Source organism: Ochotona princeps, chromosome 4 (assembly GCF_030435755.1).
Source record: "Ochotona princeps isolate mOchPri1 chromosome 4, mOchPri1.hap1, whole genome shotgun sequence".
In the NCBI taxonomy this organism is placed as follows: domain Eukaryota; kingdom Metazoa; phylum Chordata; class Mammalia; order Lagomorpha; family Ochotonidae; genus Ochotona; species Ochotona princeps.
The window spans coordinates 54,899,120-54,916,953 of record NC_080835.1 but is presented as its reverse complement, the minus strand read 5'-3'; the positions used below and the strand labels follow the sequence as shown (position 1 = coordinate 54,916,953).

The 17,834-nt window shown below is 49.8% G+C and overlaps 1 protein-coding gene across 3 annotated transcripts in view; it reads right to left on the bottom strand.

The window, feature by feature from the left end:
• UVRAG (UV radiation resistance associated) overlaps window positions 1–5,964 on the bottom strand; it is a 312,534-nt gene extending 306,570 nt beyond the window's left edge. The window contains exon 1 of one of the 3 annotated variants that reach the window (XM_058663602.1): window positions 5,367–5,964. In XM_058663602.1, coding sequence (XP_058519585.1) covers window positions 5,367–5,483 — 117 coding nt within the window. In that variant the 5' untranslated portion in view covers window positions 5,484–5,964. The remainder of the gene's footprint in view (window positions 1–5,366) is intronic. The other 2 variants (XM_058663603.1, XM_058663601.1) reach the window with 2 other exon arrangements.
• Window positions 5,965–17,834: the final 11,870 nt, after the last annotated feature.

Genomic DNA, 17,834 nt, shown 5'->3' with positions numbered 1-17,834 from the left:
ACTTGACAAGGGAGACCTGGATGGAGTTCCAGGCTCTTGGCTTCCACCTGGGCAAGCCTGGGCTGGGGTGGCCACTGGGAAGCATATTTCTCTTTCTCTTCCCCCTCTCCCATTACTCTTACTAGTAAGTAAAATAAATCTTTAACATTTAGTTATTTTTATTGGAAAGTCAAATGTATAGACAGAAGGAGGGGCAGAGAGAAAGATCTTCCATCCACTGATTCACTCCCCAAGTGGCCACAACAGTCAGAGCTGATGCTGATCCAAAGCCATAAGCCAGGAGCTTCTTCTGGGTCTCCCATGCAGGTGCAGGGTCCCAAAGCCTTGGGCTGTCCTCCACTGCTTTCCGAGGTAACAAGCAGGGAACTGAATGGGAAGTGCGGCTGCTAGGACTAGAACTGGTGCCCATATGGGATCCCGGCATGTTCAAGGCGAGGACTTTAGCCGCACTGGGCCCTCTTAAAGGAATTCTTAAAGGAACAACTAACTTTCAAAAAGGGCCATTAGGAGCAAACACCTGGCTCAGTGACTAAGTCACAGCTTGGGATGCACATATCACACATGGAAGTGCCTGGTTCAATTCCCATCTGCTCTGCTTCCAATTCAGTTTCCTGTGGATGCACACCCTGGAAGGCAGCAGGAGATAGTTTAAACACTTAGGTACCTGCCACCTCCAGGGGAAATCCATACTGAGTTCCAGAGGGGCCTGACTCAGCCCTGGCTGTTGCAGGCATCTGAAGAATGAACCAGCAGGTTGAAGCCTGCTCACTCACACTCTCTCACTCTTTCTTTTTCTACCTTCCAAATGAAATAAAAATATATAAACAAAATTTTTAAGTCATTAAACAATCACTACAGATGCAGACACTATGGCTCAACAGTGTCTTCTAATCCTCTGCTTTCAAGCATCAGCACACCAGTGGGTACCAGTTCGGGTCCCAGTTGCTTTGCTTCTGATCAAGTTCCCTGCTTATTAGCCTGGGAAAGTAGCAGAAGATGGTGCAAGTCCTTGGGTGTTTGTACCCACAGAGGAGACCAGAAGAAGCTTCTGGCTCCTGGCTTCGGATCAGCTCAGCTCCAGCCATTACAACCATTTGGGGAATCAACTAGTGGATGGAAGGTTGTTCCCTCTCTGTCTCTCATCTCTGTAAATCTGCCTTTCAAGCAAAAAAATGCATTTTAAAAAAAGTCACTCAAAAGCCTCTGGAGTCCTATCTGAGGAATGCAGTTAGGTTACACTCAAGGGTGGAAATCTTTGAGGAAGAAAAAAAAAAAGCTCTCAATTAAGTGTTTAAGTACATTCTAAGTGCCTCTACCACAAAACACAATTTTTCATCTCTAGCCTCCTATACGTAAGGGTGAAGGAAGGATTTCTCACATGAACTTATGTTCAGAAACTATTCGTTCACTAGCTAATTACAAACCTTTCAAAATTATGAGTGGGTCATGCTTAAATAGAGATTCCATGGAAGCAAAAGGGGCCAAAAGCTAAACAGATGACCCATCTGACATGGTCGAGGAACTGACAGGGGCTATAGTAGGAACTCAGGTCAAAGGTTCGCGAGTTATGCAGGCTTAGTTAATTCTTTGTTTACTCCTTCAGATGAACAAATTAAAATATAATACATTGGGATTGCTTTTTTTAAGATTTGTTTTTTCTTGGAAAGGCAGGCATACGGAGAGGCGAGACAGAGAGAAAGATTTTGCATATGCTGATTCAATCCCCAAGTGACCACAACAGCTAGAGCTGAGCCAACCCGAAGCCCGGAGCCTGGAGCTACTTCTGGGTCTCCCATGCAGGTGCTTTGGACCATCCTCAACTGCCCTCCCAAGCCACAAGCAGGGTGCTGGATGGGAAGTGAGCAGCCAGGACATGAACCAGAACCCAAATGGGATCCTGGCACATGCAAGGTGAGGTTTTAGCCCCTAGGCTATTGTGCCAGGCCCCACACATGGGCTTTCTTTGAGCAAGTTTTTGGTTGATGGTCCAATACTTCTGGAATTAATGTTACATAGTAAACTAGAACTGTAAACATTACATCCACTTTTAGAATCAATATAACTTAAACAAAGACCATAATAGATGAGGAAATAATAGCAAGAATATTCTCTATTCTAGAATATATACCTTAGAACAGAGGTTCTTGGAACCAACTTAGTGGCACAGTGGGTTTAGCCATCACCTGGAATGCCAGCATCCCATATTGGTGGGACAGTTCAAGTCCTGACAGCTCTGCTTCCACCCGGCCTTATGCTACTGTATCTGGGAAGTATCTGGATCCTAGTGGGACACCTGGCTTTGGACAGATTCAGACCTGGCTGCTACAGCCATCTTGGAAGTAAGCCAACAGAGAGAGAGATACAGAAAAAGATGTTTCTATCTGGCGATTCATCTATCCATTATGGTTCACTGGTTCACTCCCCAAGAGCCTGCACAGGGCTGGGCCAGGTCGAAGCTAGGACCAAGCTGAGTCTCCCACATGGGTGGCAGAGAGCCGCATACTTGAGTCATCTTCTGCCATCTCCCAAGGCACATATTAGCAGGGAGCTGGATGGCAGAGGAATGACTAGGACTTGAATCAAGCACTCTGATGCAGGGGTCCCTGATGAACACGTTTTTGATCGACAGGAGTAGGGAAGTGCTGTAACTGGTATCTTGTGGGCAGAGGCTAGGAACATGGATAAATATCATGTGGTCTACCCCAATTTCCAAAATGAGACACTGCCCTAGAAGCAGGCTGAAGAACCATGGAACCCATGTTTTGAAACAATCAACTTGATTGTAGAAATCCTAAATCAACTGAGTCTGTTTAAGAACACGAACAACTCACCTACTATCGTGGGAAGCATCATAATGTACAAATTTCAAACTGTTGAGGTCAGCACAATGACAGGCTAAGCCTCCTCGTCGGCATTCCACGTGGATGCCGGTTGTGTCCCAGCTCCTGCACTTCTGATCCAGCTCCCAGCTTAAGAGAAAGCAGTGGAGGATGGCTCAAGTCCTTGGGCCCCTGTACCCACAAGGGAGACCCAAAAGGAGGCTCCTGGCTCCTGGCTTCAGATGGGCTCAGCTCCAGCTCAGTTCCCCACTGTGGGAAGGAACTAACTCTATCTCTCCTTCTCTCTGTAAATCTTCCTTTCAAATAAAAATAAATAAATCTTTAAAACATTTTTCCAAAGTGTTATTTAAAAGAAAATTAATTGGATTTTAAACTTGTCTAAACCTTAGACGTTTTCCAAAATTGACAGGCAAAAAACACACACACACATAACAAATTAAAATGAGAGAAAAAGATTTTATATTCACATGTCTTACGACTCTCAGAAACAATATCAAATGGATGAAACCAAACAGGGAAAAAAAAATCACATTTTGCATGATTCCATTAATGTAAAATTCAAAACTCACCAAGAAATGATCACTAGAAGTCAGCAAAGCGCTCCTTTGGAGCGAACAGAAAGGCAGAGAGGAACGAGAACAGAAGACTTCAGATGTTGATAATGTTGCATCTCTTCATCTGGGCAGTAGTTGCATAACTGTTTACTTAATGACAATTCATCCAGCTGGATATTAACAAGCTGTGCACTTCACACAGGTGCTTTGCTTCTTGATATTATACACTGCACTCCTAAAAACCTGAGCATTCTGACCCCAAAGGCTAAATTAACACCAAAGACAGAAGTCAAAGTGTTTCGTTCCACAGACTGTATTCCAAGAACTCAAGAATGATGACACCCCCAGAAGGCTGTAAATAGCAGAGTCAGCACTCACACGGCCTGCACGCTGCACACTGAAGCCTCTGCATATCCCTCGGCACCAATCCAGAAGTTTGACAAATGCTAACAAGTGCAGTCAAATCTACTCTGCGGACAGTATGTGTGCCTTCATTTTGCAAATGTTACAGTGTCAACTGTTACCAGAGAACTGGCTCTCTGAAGTAAGTCATGCTTTCTCTTTCCTAATCCCACATGTTCTCCCCTAAATCAAAACCTTCTTGTTCTCCTTTCCAACTCCCTACAATTTTTCCAGGCTGTTTCTAAAATAGTGCCCACCACAGCCTCCTGTCCCCCATATCTGACCCTCCCACTCCACCTCTCACAGTATGAAAACTCACTTTAATGTTCCTTCTAGGGGAGCCTCCTCCCTAGTCAGACCTTTCCTCCATCCCCACACCCCAGGAACCCACCAACAAGACACAAAACCTCATCACCCTTAAACTCCCTCTTTGCAACCCTCTTCTACCACACCCACAGCCCTCGCTTCTGCAAACCTGGCCTCCCCACTCAATGGGGCTATTAACTCCAACTCCTCTCTTCCCTTGAGCCCCCTCGACCCCTTCCATTTCTCATGCACCTTCTCCCTTAACTTCTGCTTTCCTCTTCATGAATCCTTCCTAAGTCCCATAGGCAGAGGTAGATGAGGAAGGACAGGAAGGTAGTGGGGGAAAGCTTGCTCCAGTCTTCAGCAAGCCTCCCGGGCACGGGATCCAGGACCAGCCCCACCAAGGCTAAGACCCAAGCCGTGCACAAGCCCGGGTCTCGGCCACTGGCCAACGCGAGGCGGCAGCCACGGCCACCAGCCGGAGTTACAAGGGCTCGTGGAGCGCTGGGCACCGACGCAACACGCTCAGCTCTCGGTGACACTTTGGCTTAGATCCTCATTGGGAAAACAGGAAAGGCGGGAGAGGGTGAACGGCATTTTATGTCTCTTTAATGCTAAGATTCCTTCAAAGTCTCCCCCTCGGGAAGCTAAGAGGGTTGGAGATGGAAGAGGGGAAGGTGGGGTCTAGAGTCAAGAACTTTGCCAGACTGAGTTCCCCTCTCGTCGCCCCGCAAGAATGAGGGAACACCGTGAGCACACCCACCAGATCCTCCTTCCACAGGAGAAAAGGAAGTAAGGTAAAGTCCCCTTAGTTAATAAGGTGAGCTTGTTGGTAGAGCCGGAGGGGAGAGGGTGGTGATCTCCGAATTAGGAAGTGCATCCCTAAAGTCCCAAAGGCATGTCTCTGAGAGCCTGAGGGGTGGACTTCATCAAAGTAAAACGCCCGCAGCGCCCGGTTCCCCCGGGCGCCCTAGCGGCAAGGGGCGAGGGCAACGTCCACGCCAGGGACTCCCCGGCGGGCTCTGGGGGGACCCGGGAGTCCCCCAGGAGTCTCGCACGCCCCTGACCGGTACTCGCGGGATCTCCCAGGGGCTCGGCCATCCCTGGACCTCTCCCCTAATAAGCCATCACACCCTCGACCCCCACAGCCGTCCTCAGCCCAACGCCACTTCGCCGCGGCTGCCGGCTCCCACTCGGGTCAGCTCCGAGCTCACGGGGCTCTCGGCGCCGGCCTCTCCGGTGCCTCCGGGGGCCGCAAGCCTACCTGCTGAGACGGCAGCTCCACATGCAGGGCCCGCGCGGCGGAACCAGGCGGCAGCGCGGTGGCCGGGCCCGGGGGCGGCGGGGGGACCGGGCCCCCGAGCGGCGCTGAGGCGCTCATCTCGATCCTGGAGCCGCCAAGCGGCGGGGCACGCGCTCCTCCGGCATCCGCCCCTGCCTCCTAGCCACGAGCTGTCGCTGCCCAGCAGCCCAGAAACCCGCCGCCAGAGATGCTGGTCTGCCCCCGGCTCCCCGCTGGCTAAGGAAGAGCCATATTACCGCAGTGCAATCCCTCCACCCGGCAGAGACCCGGGCCTCTCATTGGTTCGTTTCTCGTGGGGGCGGGACCCAACGACGGCCTCGGGACATACTATTGGGTAATAGATCTGTCTGTCGTCAGCAGTAATGGACTGGGGGCGGAGGAACTTCAGGATGGCCTCAATTACGTCTGTCAAATCGGGGTGAAACCTGGGGCGTTGCTTCTTTCTGTCGTAACCTAATTGGCTGTTTCGTGATCACGGGGCGGAGTCTTCTAGCGGAGTCGCAAGGACCATTGCTCTAGAACGCCGTCAATTGTCAGTAAAAAGGGCTAGAGGGGCGGGGTCCCGATTAGGCCGAGCGCGCGCCGGGGCTCCAATGTCACGTGCGGAAGGCTAGCGAGTCACCTGATTAGTGAGACTGGGTCTCGGGAGCCACTTCCGCCCTAACCTCGTTGCTGTGGTAACCGGTGGCTCTCCTGGAAGGGTTCCTGAGTAGCCGGTTCCCGAGGTGTCCCCATCAAGGTGCGGGTGTAGAAAAGGCATGATTCAGGGTTCGGCAGAGCCACCACGCGGGTGTCCTGGGACGAGAAGCCCGGCGGGCCTCGGGACCAGCTCTGCCACGACTCACCTCGCCCCACACGTTGGGGCCCCGCCACGCCATCCGCTAACGCGGACGCTGAGCTGCAAGGGGCGCCCGGAGCAATGGCTCACCTGCCCGAGTGGGGTCCTGCTGCTGATTCCAGCAAAGTCTTTGCTACTTTCTTCCTGCTTGCCCACTGCCTCCTTGCCCATCCAGTTTCAGCGGGGGCGGGACTCCCACCTTTGAAAGACTTTGCCTGGGACCGTGACTCGGGAACCTTGCCTCTTGCTGCGGAGCCAATTATTGACGTAGCAATTAATTACGGTTATTAACGTAAACTTTCCTTCCCCAGTTACCTCTTCGCCTCCCACGGGTCCTCATCCCCTCCCTGCCCCTCATCTCACCCTCCCTCGCCTTCCCCCATCTCCCCACCCCCACAAACACATACTTGTAAATTCCTCAAGCAAAACGACCTTGTCTGATTCATCTCTGGATTTCTGGTGCCAGACGGAGAATCAAGAAGCTTGTGTTGTGTATTGTGTTTTAAGTCAAGGTCCTAACTCAAATGCCTCCTCTTCCATGAGGGCGGCTTTGAACCTAATGATAATGTCTATAGGGATTGCTTCTATAATAAGCAGCACTGAGTCATCCTGCGGATATTGATCTGCCTTCTCCTCCCGTAGACTGTCCGTTTCCTCTACCAGCCTAGTGGCGGAGGTAGCACGAAGGACGCATATACATCAGGAATCAGGCTCTTTCCGGATCTTGGCTTTAGCCAAGTCTCCTGGCTCTGAGTCCCTGGCCAAGTCAGCTCCCACTCAGCCTTTATTTTAACATCTGTAAAAGTGGGGTGAAGTTCACGTGCATCAAGTGCCTGGGTTGGACCTGCCATGTAACAGTGGCATTTTATAACCTTTAATAAAAGGTTAACATACTTTCTGTGGTGTTCATCAGCCTGAGAAACAGGGCAGCTCTCATCTCCCAGAAGGATTACCGGCAGACTTCACGCTGTTTCCTGAAACGTTGAATGGATCCACCTGGCTGGGGGCCTGGAGTATGTGGGCAGGTGTTACTTGAGAGGGAGTCAGGGAAAGTCCCAAATTTCCTCTGGTTCAACTCAGGTAGTGCCAAGATCTGGTGGAATTTCATAGGAAAACACATTCTGTTTCTAGGCTGGGTTCATTTCTCCCAGCAAGGTTCCAATTACAAATGGCCAGGCGCTGGGTCATTGAAAACAGCAGAAGGAGGCCAGAAGGCCAATGCTAAGATGGCAAGAAAGCTCTGCTTTCTGGGTAGGCGCTACCTCACTTCTCCCGGCCCCTGGCAGCCCTGAAGCCCCTTGGCTCGTGGAGGCAGAGCACTAAGTTCTGCCTCTGTCTCCACATGAATTCTCTTTTTCCTGTTCTTTCTTTTCTTTCTGTTAGAACAATAGTCAGAGGATGTAGAGCCCACCTCCATCATTCAGCTCTTGAGACCCTGAATTAACTCTCTAAATACGTTTTTTCCTAAGTAAGATCATAATATTCACAGAGCCCAGAAATTAGAACACGGGGACCACCCATCAGCAGCACAGCATCACTTTTTCCTCCTCTTGGGGTCAGTTCTGAATACCAGCTAACTTTATAGCTCACCTGTTCAACAAATGCTCGCCGTGTGTGTCCAGCCCCTCGCACAAGACTAGGGAATGAACCTCTGCACTCCCCAGAGGAGCCACCCACTCCTATGGGAACCCACTCAGGGAGCAAACACTACAACACTACACTCCCCAGAGGAGCCGCCCACTCCTATGGGAACCCACTCAGGGAGCAAACACTACAACACTACACTCCCCAGAGGAGCCGCCCACTCCTATGGGAACCCACTCAGGGAGCAAACACTACAACACTACACTCCCCAGAGGAGCCGCCCACTCCTATGGGAACCCACTCAGGGAGCAAACACTACAACACTACACCGAGAGAACTGAGGGGAGCCCAGGCGTCAAGGCGGCTGAGAAAAGAGTTGAGAGGCGGCTTTCACAGTGGAAATGACATTTAATGGGGCATTAAGGGGTCTGTAAGGGTTCCCAGGCAGGGATGGAAAGAGGAAAGGATCTTCCCACAAAAAGAACAGGATCCACTCTTTCTGAGAGTATTTGCTGTGGTTCAGCTCAATGCAAGCAAAAGCATGGGTGCTAGAAATGCAGACCAAGTAGCAGTGTATCTCAGGCTCCCCAGCAGAACTGGAACTCATAAGAGCTGGGAAAAACTCCAATTGCCTGCTACTTGCCACACTATCAGTAAAAATGATGTCAGGTGTTATTATATAGTAAGTGTTCGATAAACTCTGCCATTATTTTCATATGTCCTATTGGATTCCTTTTAAGATTTATTTATTTTTATTGGAAATGCAGATATACAGAGAGGAGGAGAGAGAGAGAGGAAGATCTTCCATCCGATGATTCACTCCCCAAGTGAGTACAATGGCTGGAGCTGAGCCAATCTGAAGCCAGGAGCCAGGAGCTCTTCTGGGTCTCCCACGCGGGTGCAGGGTCCCAAGGACTTAGGCCATCCTCCACTGCTTTCCCAAGCCACAAGCAGGGAGCTGGATGGGAAGCAGGGTCACCAGAATTAGAACCGGTGCCCATATGGGATCCTGGTGCATGCAAGGTGAAGACTTTAACCACTACGCTATCACTACGCTATCATGCCGGGCCCTCCTATCGGATTCTAAAAACTTTTATATGGATACTGTTTCACAAAATGTTCAATTGTTTCAACACAAAACTTGAAATTCCTTGGAATAAAATCACTGTTATATGTCACTCAGGGAACTATGTATCCAAATTTAGAGAATATAGATTATAAGGTAGCCATATGACATGCACGAAATGAAAGGTGGTAACACAGTGGCAAACTGTTCAGGGACTGGTGAGAAATGTTATAGAAAATATCTCAAAGTTTTACAGGATGGTTAGCAGGAATTCTTTTTTTTTTTTTGTCAGGTACAGACAGACGTTTTATTTGTGAAGTGAACAAATTAACACAAAAAGAAACAAGGGGAAGCATCTCCCAGGAGAGATCTGAGAGCCGGGGTGTCTCCTGAAAGGACACAGAGAAAGACTTCCTGGGGGAGAAAGGACAGCATGAGCACAGCTGGCGACCACCACATCACAGAGCTCACACAAAGGCTACAGGGGAGAGTGGCCAAGAAGCTGCAGGAAAAAGATAGCTCTGATCAAGACAAAGCAGACCACCAGACACCGGTATGGTGGGGTAGAGAGTAAAGCCACCGTCTGTGATAGCAGTATCCCCTATGGGGGCCGGTTCGTGTCCTGCCTGCTCCACTTGCAATCCTGCTCCCTGATAATGAAGCCAAGAAAAGCAGCGTAGGATGGCCCAAGTTCTCAGTCCTCTGCCATCCACACGGGAGACAGAGAAGTACCTGGTCCTTGGCTCCTGGCTCCTGGCTCCTGGCTCCTGGCTTTGGCCTGGACCAGCCCCAATCCTTGTGGCCATTTGAGGAGTGAAGCAACTGGCGGAAAAGCTCTCTCTTTCGTCTCTCCCGCTCTAATTTTGCCTTTCAATTTAAAGATTTCTTTTTGAAAAAAGAAGAACGATAGTTTAGTCAACCTGAAAGGTAGCATAGAAGGGACAAGCCAGCAAGAATATGACCCTTGCAGGAGGCTAAGTAAGGGTCAGATAACCAAGAAGAGGCCATTTCCAAAGGGCCCTGCACACCCAGCAAACCTGAAAGGCAGGTCCCAGAGCAGCTTGTCTCCTCTCCTAATCCCCCAAGGCCACTTGCTCAAAAATGCCTCTGGAAGCAGCACCTGCTCCTCAGGGCTCCTACGGTGGCTGCCTGACCTCCCTGACCCATATACCTGCACACCTTGTCAGGTGCCGAGTGCTGTGTATTTGTCTCTCCCACTCTGCAGTGTGGTGAGTCCCCAGCACCCTGCACAGAAGTCAGGGTGCATGAGCTTCAGCAACCCAGTGACTGCCTGAGTGACACCAATAAGTGAATGGAGAAATGACTCAGAAAGGGAATGTGTGGATCCTGCGGGGTCCTCTGGCCCCAGAGAGAGGACAGAAGCTTGTCCAAGGTCACGCGGATTGTGTAGCAAAGCAGAGACAGAGATACAGGCTCCTGCCCCCAGGACCAGCAATCTTTGCCAGTGTGGGCAAAGGGGGAGCTCAAGAATGGATGGGCCAGGAATAGAGCTATTATTCGCTGAATGTGACATGGGTGACCCCAGGCGCTGACTTGGTGGTGGCTACCGGAGAAGGTGTCCTTGGAATTGGCCTTGCGGTGAGGCCTGAGGAGTTCACTAGGCAAAGGCCAGTGACAGCTGGAGAAGCAATTTGGGCAGAAGGAACAGAAGGGGCAGGCTGAGGGCTGAGGAAGGAGCTAGCCGAGTAGGCAGGGACAGCCCATGCTCTGCAAGGGAGGGGAAATGAGGTGAACATTTCTGAAGGAAATTGGTATTTCAAAGAACAATGTAAGGCCAGTCATTTGATGCAACAACTAAGTCGCTGCCTGTGACATCCACATCGGAGTGCCTGGGTTTGAGTCTTAGCTCCACTCTCTCTTGTACCTTCTGCTAATGAGCACCCTAGGGGAAGGGTGATGTTCAATTAATTTGGCCCCTGCCCCCACGTGGAAGATCTGAGTTGAGTTCCTGGCTCCTGGTTTCATCCTGTCCCAGCCCTGACTGCTGTGGGCATCTGAGGAGTGAACTGGTGGGTGGAGGATCTGTTTCTGTCTGTCTCTATCTCTCTGCTACTTTGCAATTTAAATAAATAAATACAGGGGCTGGCATAATGGCTCACCTGGCTAATCCTCTGTTTGCATATGGGCACCAGTTTGTGTTTCTGCTGCTCCACTTCTGATTAAGCTCACCATTAATGGCCTGGGAAAGCAGAGGGTGATGGTACAAGTCCTTGGGTCCCTGCACCCAAGTGGGAGACCCAGAAGCTTCTGGCTCCTGGGTTTAGAGCAGCTCAGCTCTGGTCACTGCAGTCATTTGGGAAGTGACCCAGCAGATGGAATATCTTTCTGTGGGTCTCTCCTTCTCTCTGTAAATCTGCCTTTCAAATAAGAGTATTTTTTAATTAATAGTAAATATTAAAAAATCAAACAAAGACTGGAGCCTGAATCATTGCAAGCAAATGGATTCTCTTCTCTGAGGCTCTCTTGGGGGGGGGGCGGGTCACAGAACCCTTACACATGCTGGGTACAGACATCAGCTTGACCAAGCCCCCTATGGTCCTGAAAAGCAGCTGGAATTCTCTCTGCTTGACAGATGCCCCCAAAGAGGCAGAGCTGTCAAAACCAACCACCCGAAGTCACGCACACTGATGGTGTAAGCCCAGCTCTTGGCTTCTCAGGCCAGGGCTCTGTCCCGCATAGCACACCTGCTGTGTTAATGAGGATAATGTAGAATGATTAACAATGTTTAGGAATCTGAATGGGATCCAGAGTCCCATTAACAGCAAAGGGCTGATGGATGGCTGCAAATTATCCGAAGGATAAAATTTCCCAAGCTTGTCTTCCTAGTTCACTTCAGAGTAATTTGGGCCAAAAGCCCCTAGGGTGGATCCCAAGAACAAGGCAGCAGTGGACAATGTGGTGGCCCAGAGCAGAGTGAGAACCAGAGTGAAACTAGGAGCTGGGTGGGAAGTGGTCACAGCTGTGATGCTCTTGTTGAACATGGATAGCTGACTCCATGGGGAACAAGAGGACCTCATCTGTGATTTGAACTGCCATGGCCACAGCACTCCAGGCAAGACCAGGGAGCCCTTTGGGATAAAAGGAGACTGAAATAATGACACATGACTCTGAACTTGACCTTTTGCTAAACCAGGCATTGTTAAGACAAAGGGTGGAATTTGAATGGGGTCTGCAATTAGAGAGTAATCCTGCTTCTGTGTTAATTGGCTTTCTTGTGGTTTCTTTGGCACACTCTCCCTTACTGGGCATGACAGGACATCTTGTCCACTGTTTACTCTCACATAGTTGGGGGGAAGAATTCTTTGTATTTGTGGTCAGCACATTCTTGTTTCCTAAGTATAATTAAAGAAAAGCAATATTATAATGTTCACCGTACAATCATGTATTTTCTGCAAGCAAAATGAAAATGTGTATATACTGGGCCTTTTTCACAGCATTTTGTTAAAGCTGAGATTTTTAACTCATTTACTTGAGGGCTAGAACAATGATGTTTAAGAGTTTTCCACTCTACAACTCAGATCTTAAAAAGGCTTAACAGTTTGCTGAGTGCAGAGCATATGCCAGGCACTGTTGCTGCAGTCCTTTGCGTATCCAACAACGGAACTGTGAGATCAGAAAGTTAAAGCCCTCAGCTCACTTGCCCAAGGTCACATAGTTTGATTGCTGAACTGGGATTCAAAAGCCAGCTCACTCCAATATTGTTAATTGCCTCTGATGAAACGGTGTGACTGCATATATTTTAAATAAGAGTCTATTTGTACAGAGGAGTCATGCTTATTTTCAGAGATCTTTTTATATTAAATAGAAAAAAATACTAGTATGTTTAATTAGAAAAAATACAAAAAAAACCTTTGATGTATACATTTAACACTCTTAATTCAAAAATCTAAAATTTGCAATGGTCCAAAATCTAAAACATGCGTGCCAACATGATGCCACAAATGGAAAATTCCATACTTGACTTCATGTGATAGATTTCAAGAAAAATATTGCATGAAATTATTTCATGCAGAGTTAGCACTGTGGGCAGGTTAAGTCTCCAATGATGGCAGGCTAAGCCTCCACCTGCAGCAGCATCCCATATGAATGCTGATTCGAGTCCTGGCCACTCCATTTCCAATCCAGCTTCCTACTAATGGCCTGGGAAGGCAATGGAAAATGGCCAAAGTCCTTGGGCCCCTGTACCCACACGAGAGGCCCAGAAGAAGCCCCTGGCTCTTGGCTTGAGATCAGCCCAAGTCTGGCATTTGTGGCCATTTCAGGAGTGAACCAGCAGATGGAAGATTTGTCTCTCTCCCTTTTTTAAAAAAAGATTTATTTATTTTTTATTACAAAGTCAGATATACACAGAGGAGTAGAGACAGAGAGGAAGATCTTCTGTTCGATGATTCATTCCCCAAGTGACCGTAATGGCTGGTGCTGCGCCGATCCGAAGCCAGGAGCCAGGAACTTCCTCTTGGTCTCCTACATGGGTGCAGGGTCCCAAGGCTTTGGGCCATCCTCGACTGTTTTCCCAGGTCACAAGCAGAGAGCTGGATGGGCACAGGGCTACTGGGATTAGAACTGGTGCCCATATGGGATTCCTGCACGTTCAAGGCGAGGACTTCAGTCGCTAAGCCACACTGCTGGGCCCGATCTGTCTTCTTCTCTCTGACTCTGCCTCTGGCTCCTGGTTTTGGATTGGAGCTCAGCTCCAGCTGTTGCAGCCACTTGGAGAGTGAAGCAGCAGATAGAAAATCTTCCTCCCTATTTCTTTCTCTCTGTAGATCTGCCTTTCCAATAAAATAAATATTTTTTTAAAAAGAGAAAGAGAATGGAATTAAGGAAAAGAGTGCATTTACCATTAGTACCAAGAGAATAAGATGCTTCCTAAACTCGACCATAGAAATGACACGTGGTAAATGTGGAGCCCCCTTCTGGGGTGATTAAGATCCAGTGCAGGTAGGAAACATGATGGTGCACAACTTCATGAATACACAAAAACGACTATACTAGAACGGTGGATTTTGTGGTATGTAAATTGGACCTTAATAGAACACTCACTGGAAAGGAAAGCGAGGGAGCAAACAGCAGGCTACGGAGATGTGGCAGGAAGTGAACCGGAAGACAACAGGGCACAGGGAGCCTGGTTCTGTAGGCCAAGGCCGTTCAGAGGCATGGCCAGCTGCCATCTCCTGGTGTGGGCTGGAGGGCCGAGTCCTGGGATGGACACTAGTTAGTCTTCTGATGCCGGTGGAGAGATCCTGCCCGTTTTCCACAGAGACAAAAGACAGAAGGCTCTTCTGTCACAGGCTCAGACATAGAAGGTGGCAGGCTGTGACAGCAGAGTCCCCAGCCAGATCTCACACTTAGCAGCACATGGGTTGCCAAGGACAAGCAGGGAGAGAGCTGAGAGAAGACTCCATTGCGTCTGGTGCTTGGCTCTGCTGACGGTCGACAGTAGTGACGTCAGACTCAAACAGGACTGGGTATTTGGAGGCTGAAGTGTTTGTTTATTTTTATTGTTGTTAAGAGATAGGGTGGGCACTGGAGTGCAGCAGGTAAAAGCCTCTGTGTGGAACCCCTGTACCTCCTATCAGCAGGGCAGGGGTTTGAGTCTAGCCATGTAAGAGACCCAGATGCAGTTCAGGCTACCAGTTTGGGCCTGACCAATTCCTGACTGTTATAGGTGTTTGGGAAGTGAATCAGCAGATCAAAGTCCTCTCCATTTAGTTGCTCTTTTGAATAAATGAAAATTAAAATATGCTTATATATGATAATTGTTTTGCATCTCTGCACCGTGATTACATTACTCTCAAGAACAAGGGGCATGTCTGTGTATTTGCCCCTTGCCCTCCTAGGGCCAATTTTCCCAGGGAGGAGGACAGATTGTAGATAATTTCTAAATTCCCCTCTAGTTCTGAGCACCCGTGAATTGGAGATTTTACTCTCTCTGACTTCATGTCCCGGTGTAGAAAGTGGGAAAATGTCAGGACCTGAAAAGTGTGAAGTGCATCTGGGAACCACCCACCTCACTGCCCTCTGGTGGCCATTTCTGGAAATGACAGGCAGAAGCCTGGACTCCAGTGGACGACAGCAATGCCCCACCCAAGAGTAGACAGGGGTCAGTTCCATGTCCCAAGCGACCAACTCCCAGCCAAACACTGTGCTCATGGCACTCCCCTGAGTCCCTGCTGCAAACAGCTTAGCAGCAGGACTGGCCTCTATTCTGTACCAGCTGTCCCTAGACACACATACACACATTCACACACACATATACCAGTTGTCCCTAATAGTGCCCACTACTCACAAAGTTAAAGCCTGAGAGGAATGGGGTGGCTTGCATCAGGCTTGGGGTCTGGCCTGAGTCAGGCACAGGTTGGGGCTTTGGCTCTCAGCTGAAAACAGACGTGCCGTGAAGGGCACACCTGACCTCTAACCTGAGCCCTCCCTCCTATGCATCCCCCCACCGCTCTGACTCTGCCCTCACTTGAGCGAGGAAGCTGGAAGTGTTTCCAGTGCTTCTTATTCATTGAATTGAACAGAATAAGAATTTGGAGTGTAGGTGAGGTGGTCACAGAAGGTGGCTGGGAACTCGCATTTACTTTTAACATATTGGTTACTCATTACTATGTCAATTAATTCCATAATGATGTAAATTGTTGCTGATGGTATGTTGGAGCTTTCAATTGACTGGGATGATACTCTGCTGGCTCTGTCTTCAGACCAGAGAGGGTATACCTAAGAAGCCGTTGAACTTGACTGGACAATAAGATGCTGGACTCTATGTTTGGTACATGCTTGCAATGGGGGAATCTCAACTGAACTTGAGCTGTGGTTATGCAACAAGGTGGAGGAATCCACCATGGTGGGAGGGTTTGGGGAGGGGTGGGGAGAACCCAAGTACCTATGTAACTGTGTCACATAATACAATGTAATTAATGAAGTAAAAATAATAAATAATTAAAAAAAAAAAAAAGAATTTGGGGACTGGGGCCCAGTGTAGTAGCCTAATGGTTAAATCCTCACCTTGAGTGCGCCAGGATCCCATACGGGTACCTGTTCCTGTCCCAGCTGCTCTACTTCGCTTCCAGCTCCCTGCTTGTGGTCTGGAAGGGCAGCCAAGGATGGTCCAAAGCCTTGGGACCCTAGACCCGTGTGTGAGACCCAGAAGCAGCTCCTGGTCCCTGGCTTTAGATCAGCTCAGCTCTGGCTGTTGTGGCCACTTTGGGGAGTGAACCAGTGGAAGCAAGATCCTTCTGTCTCACCTTCTCTCTAAATCTGACTTTCAAATAAATAAATAAATATTTTTTTTAATTGAAGGGCTGGACATTTAAGTGCAGGGGTCAAGTTACTGCCTGGGATGCCCACGCCCTGCAGTGAGAGCCTGAGGTTCAGGTCCCAGCAGTCCCACCTGTCATCTAGTTTTCCACCAAAGTGTATCCTGGGAGACAGGTGATGATGGTTCAAGTCCTTGGGTCTGTAACAGCCAAGCTATGTAAGAGACTCAGATGGAGTTCCAGGCTCCTGGTTTTGACCTGGCCCTGGTCCTGGTTGTTGTCGTTATTAGGGGTAGTCATTGGTGGATGGAAGATTGGCATCAGGATGTGGCATCTGAGACCTTGTGTGACAACAGGTCACTTTGTATCATGGCTAATGTCAGAGTAGGGAGCCTGGTTTGAGAGAGCCAGTTCAGCCATTCTAGAACCTTTTGGCTGGATAGGAGCCTTGTGCCACACACTGCCTGCTTCACTTCCCCTGCAGAATCTCCTCCCTTGGGTATGTGCTGGGCCCAGGCACCTGCATCTAAGAACTGGAACTTGGCAGCAGGAGCAGGAAGTCACTGAGAAGGAGTGGGTCAGCAGGGCGCTGCTGTTCTCTTCCCGTCTGGCACTTCCACTCACCCCCTCTCAGGAAGCCAGCTGTCAGGCTGGGAGCCACCCCTTGGAAAGACCCATTTGACAAGGATGTGAGAGTGGCTTCTGGTCAACAGCTGGAAAGGAAGCGAATCCAACAGCCATGTGGATGACCCAGGTAGCAGGGCCAGCCTCCACCAAGCCTGACCATCACTAGGACCTGCCTTGGGACAGACCTCAGCAGAGACTCCAGCAAAGGCCCAAGCCACTCTTCAGGGATGCCAGCTTGCAGCCATGGCCACTGTGTACTGAGGTGGCTTGTTCCACACCACGGGTGACAAATGTGCCACACACAAGGGATCCTCGGGGGTCACAGGCACCACTAGAGTCTCCCCCGTGTCTGTCATAAACAGTAGTCACACATAGAGGTTTCTTGCTTGTGTTTATTCATCTAGGAATATACAAAAATCTGACACGAACAGCAGTCTCACAGAGAATGAACAGAGCCCACAGGGGAGGCACTGGGGGCTGGCCTGCGCCCACAGGAAGGCACAGAGATGAGGCCTGAGCTCTGGAAACTGGTCTAGGAATGCACCTGTCCTGCAGAGGGCCAAGCCCTGCTGTGAACAGAAGAGGGACATTGCTTCACCCTCAGACATGGGGGGTGGGTCAGGCCAGCTCTGAGTCCACCCCTCCCTGCCATCCCTGGATATGGAGGCTGGCTAGCCCAAGCGATGGTGCGTCAGGCCCAGGCTTGGTTCCCAGCAGTATCATGGGCACCCTGGACCTCCCCCCTGGAAGTGTGACCTGAGCTGGGGTTGGGGGGACTTTGACCAGGCTGAAAGCACAGTCTGCTGGGCCATCCCAGTGACCCACCAGGACAGTCTTGCAGTGAGGTGTGTGGTGGGCCGCAAGACAGCAGTGTGTACCCTCTGCTCTTCTCCACATCTCCCTTCCCTGCCGGCTGCAGAGAGCCAGTGAGCCACCAGCCCTAACCCCAGGGCCTTCCATCCCTCCCTCCCAGCTGCCCAGGGTTTTGGGTAGGCAAGCAGAGTGCATCAGCCACTGCCCAAGGAGCAGCTCAG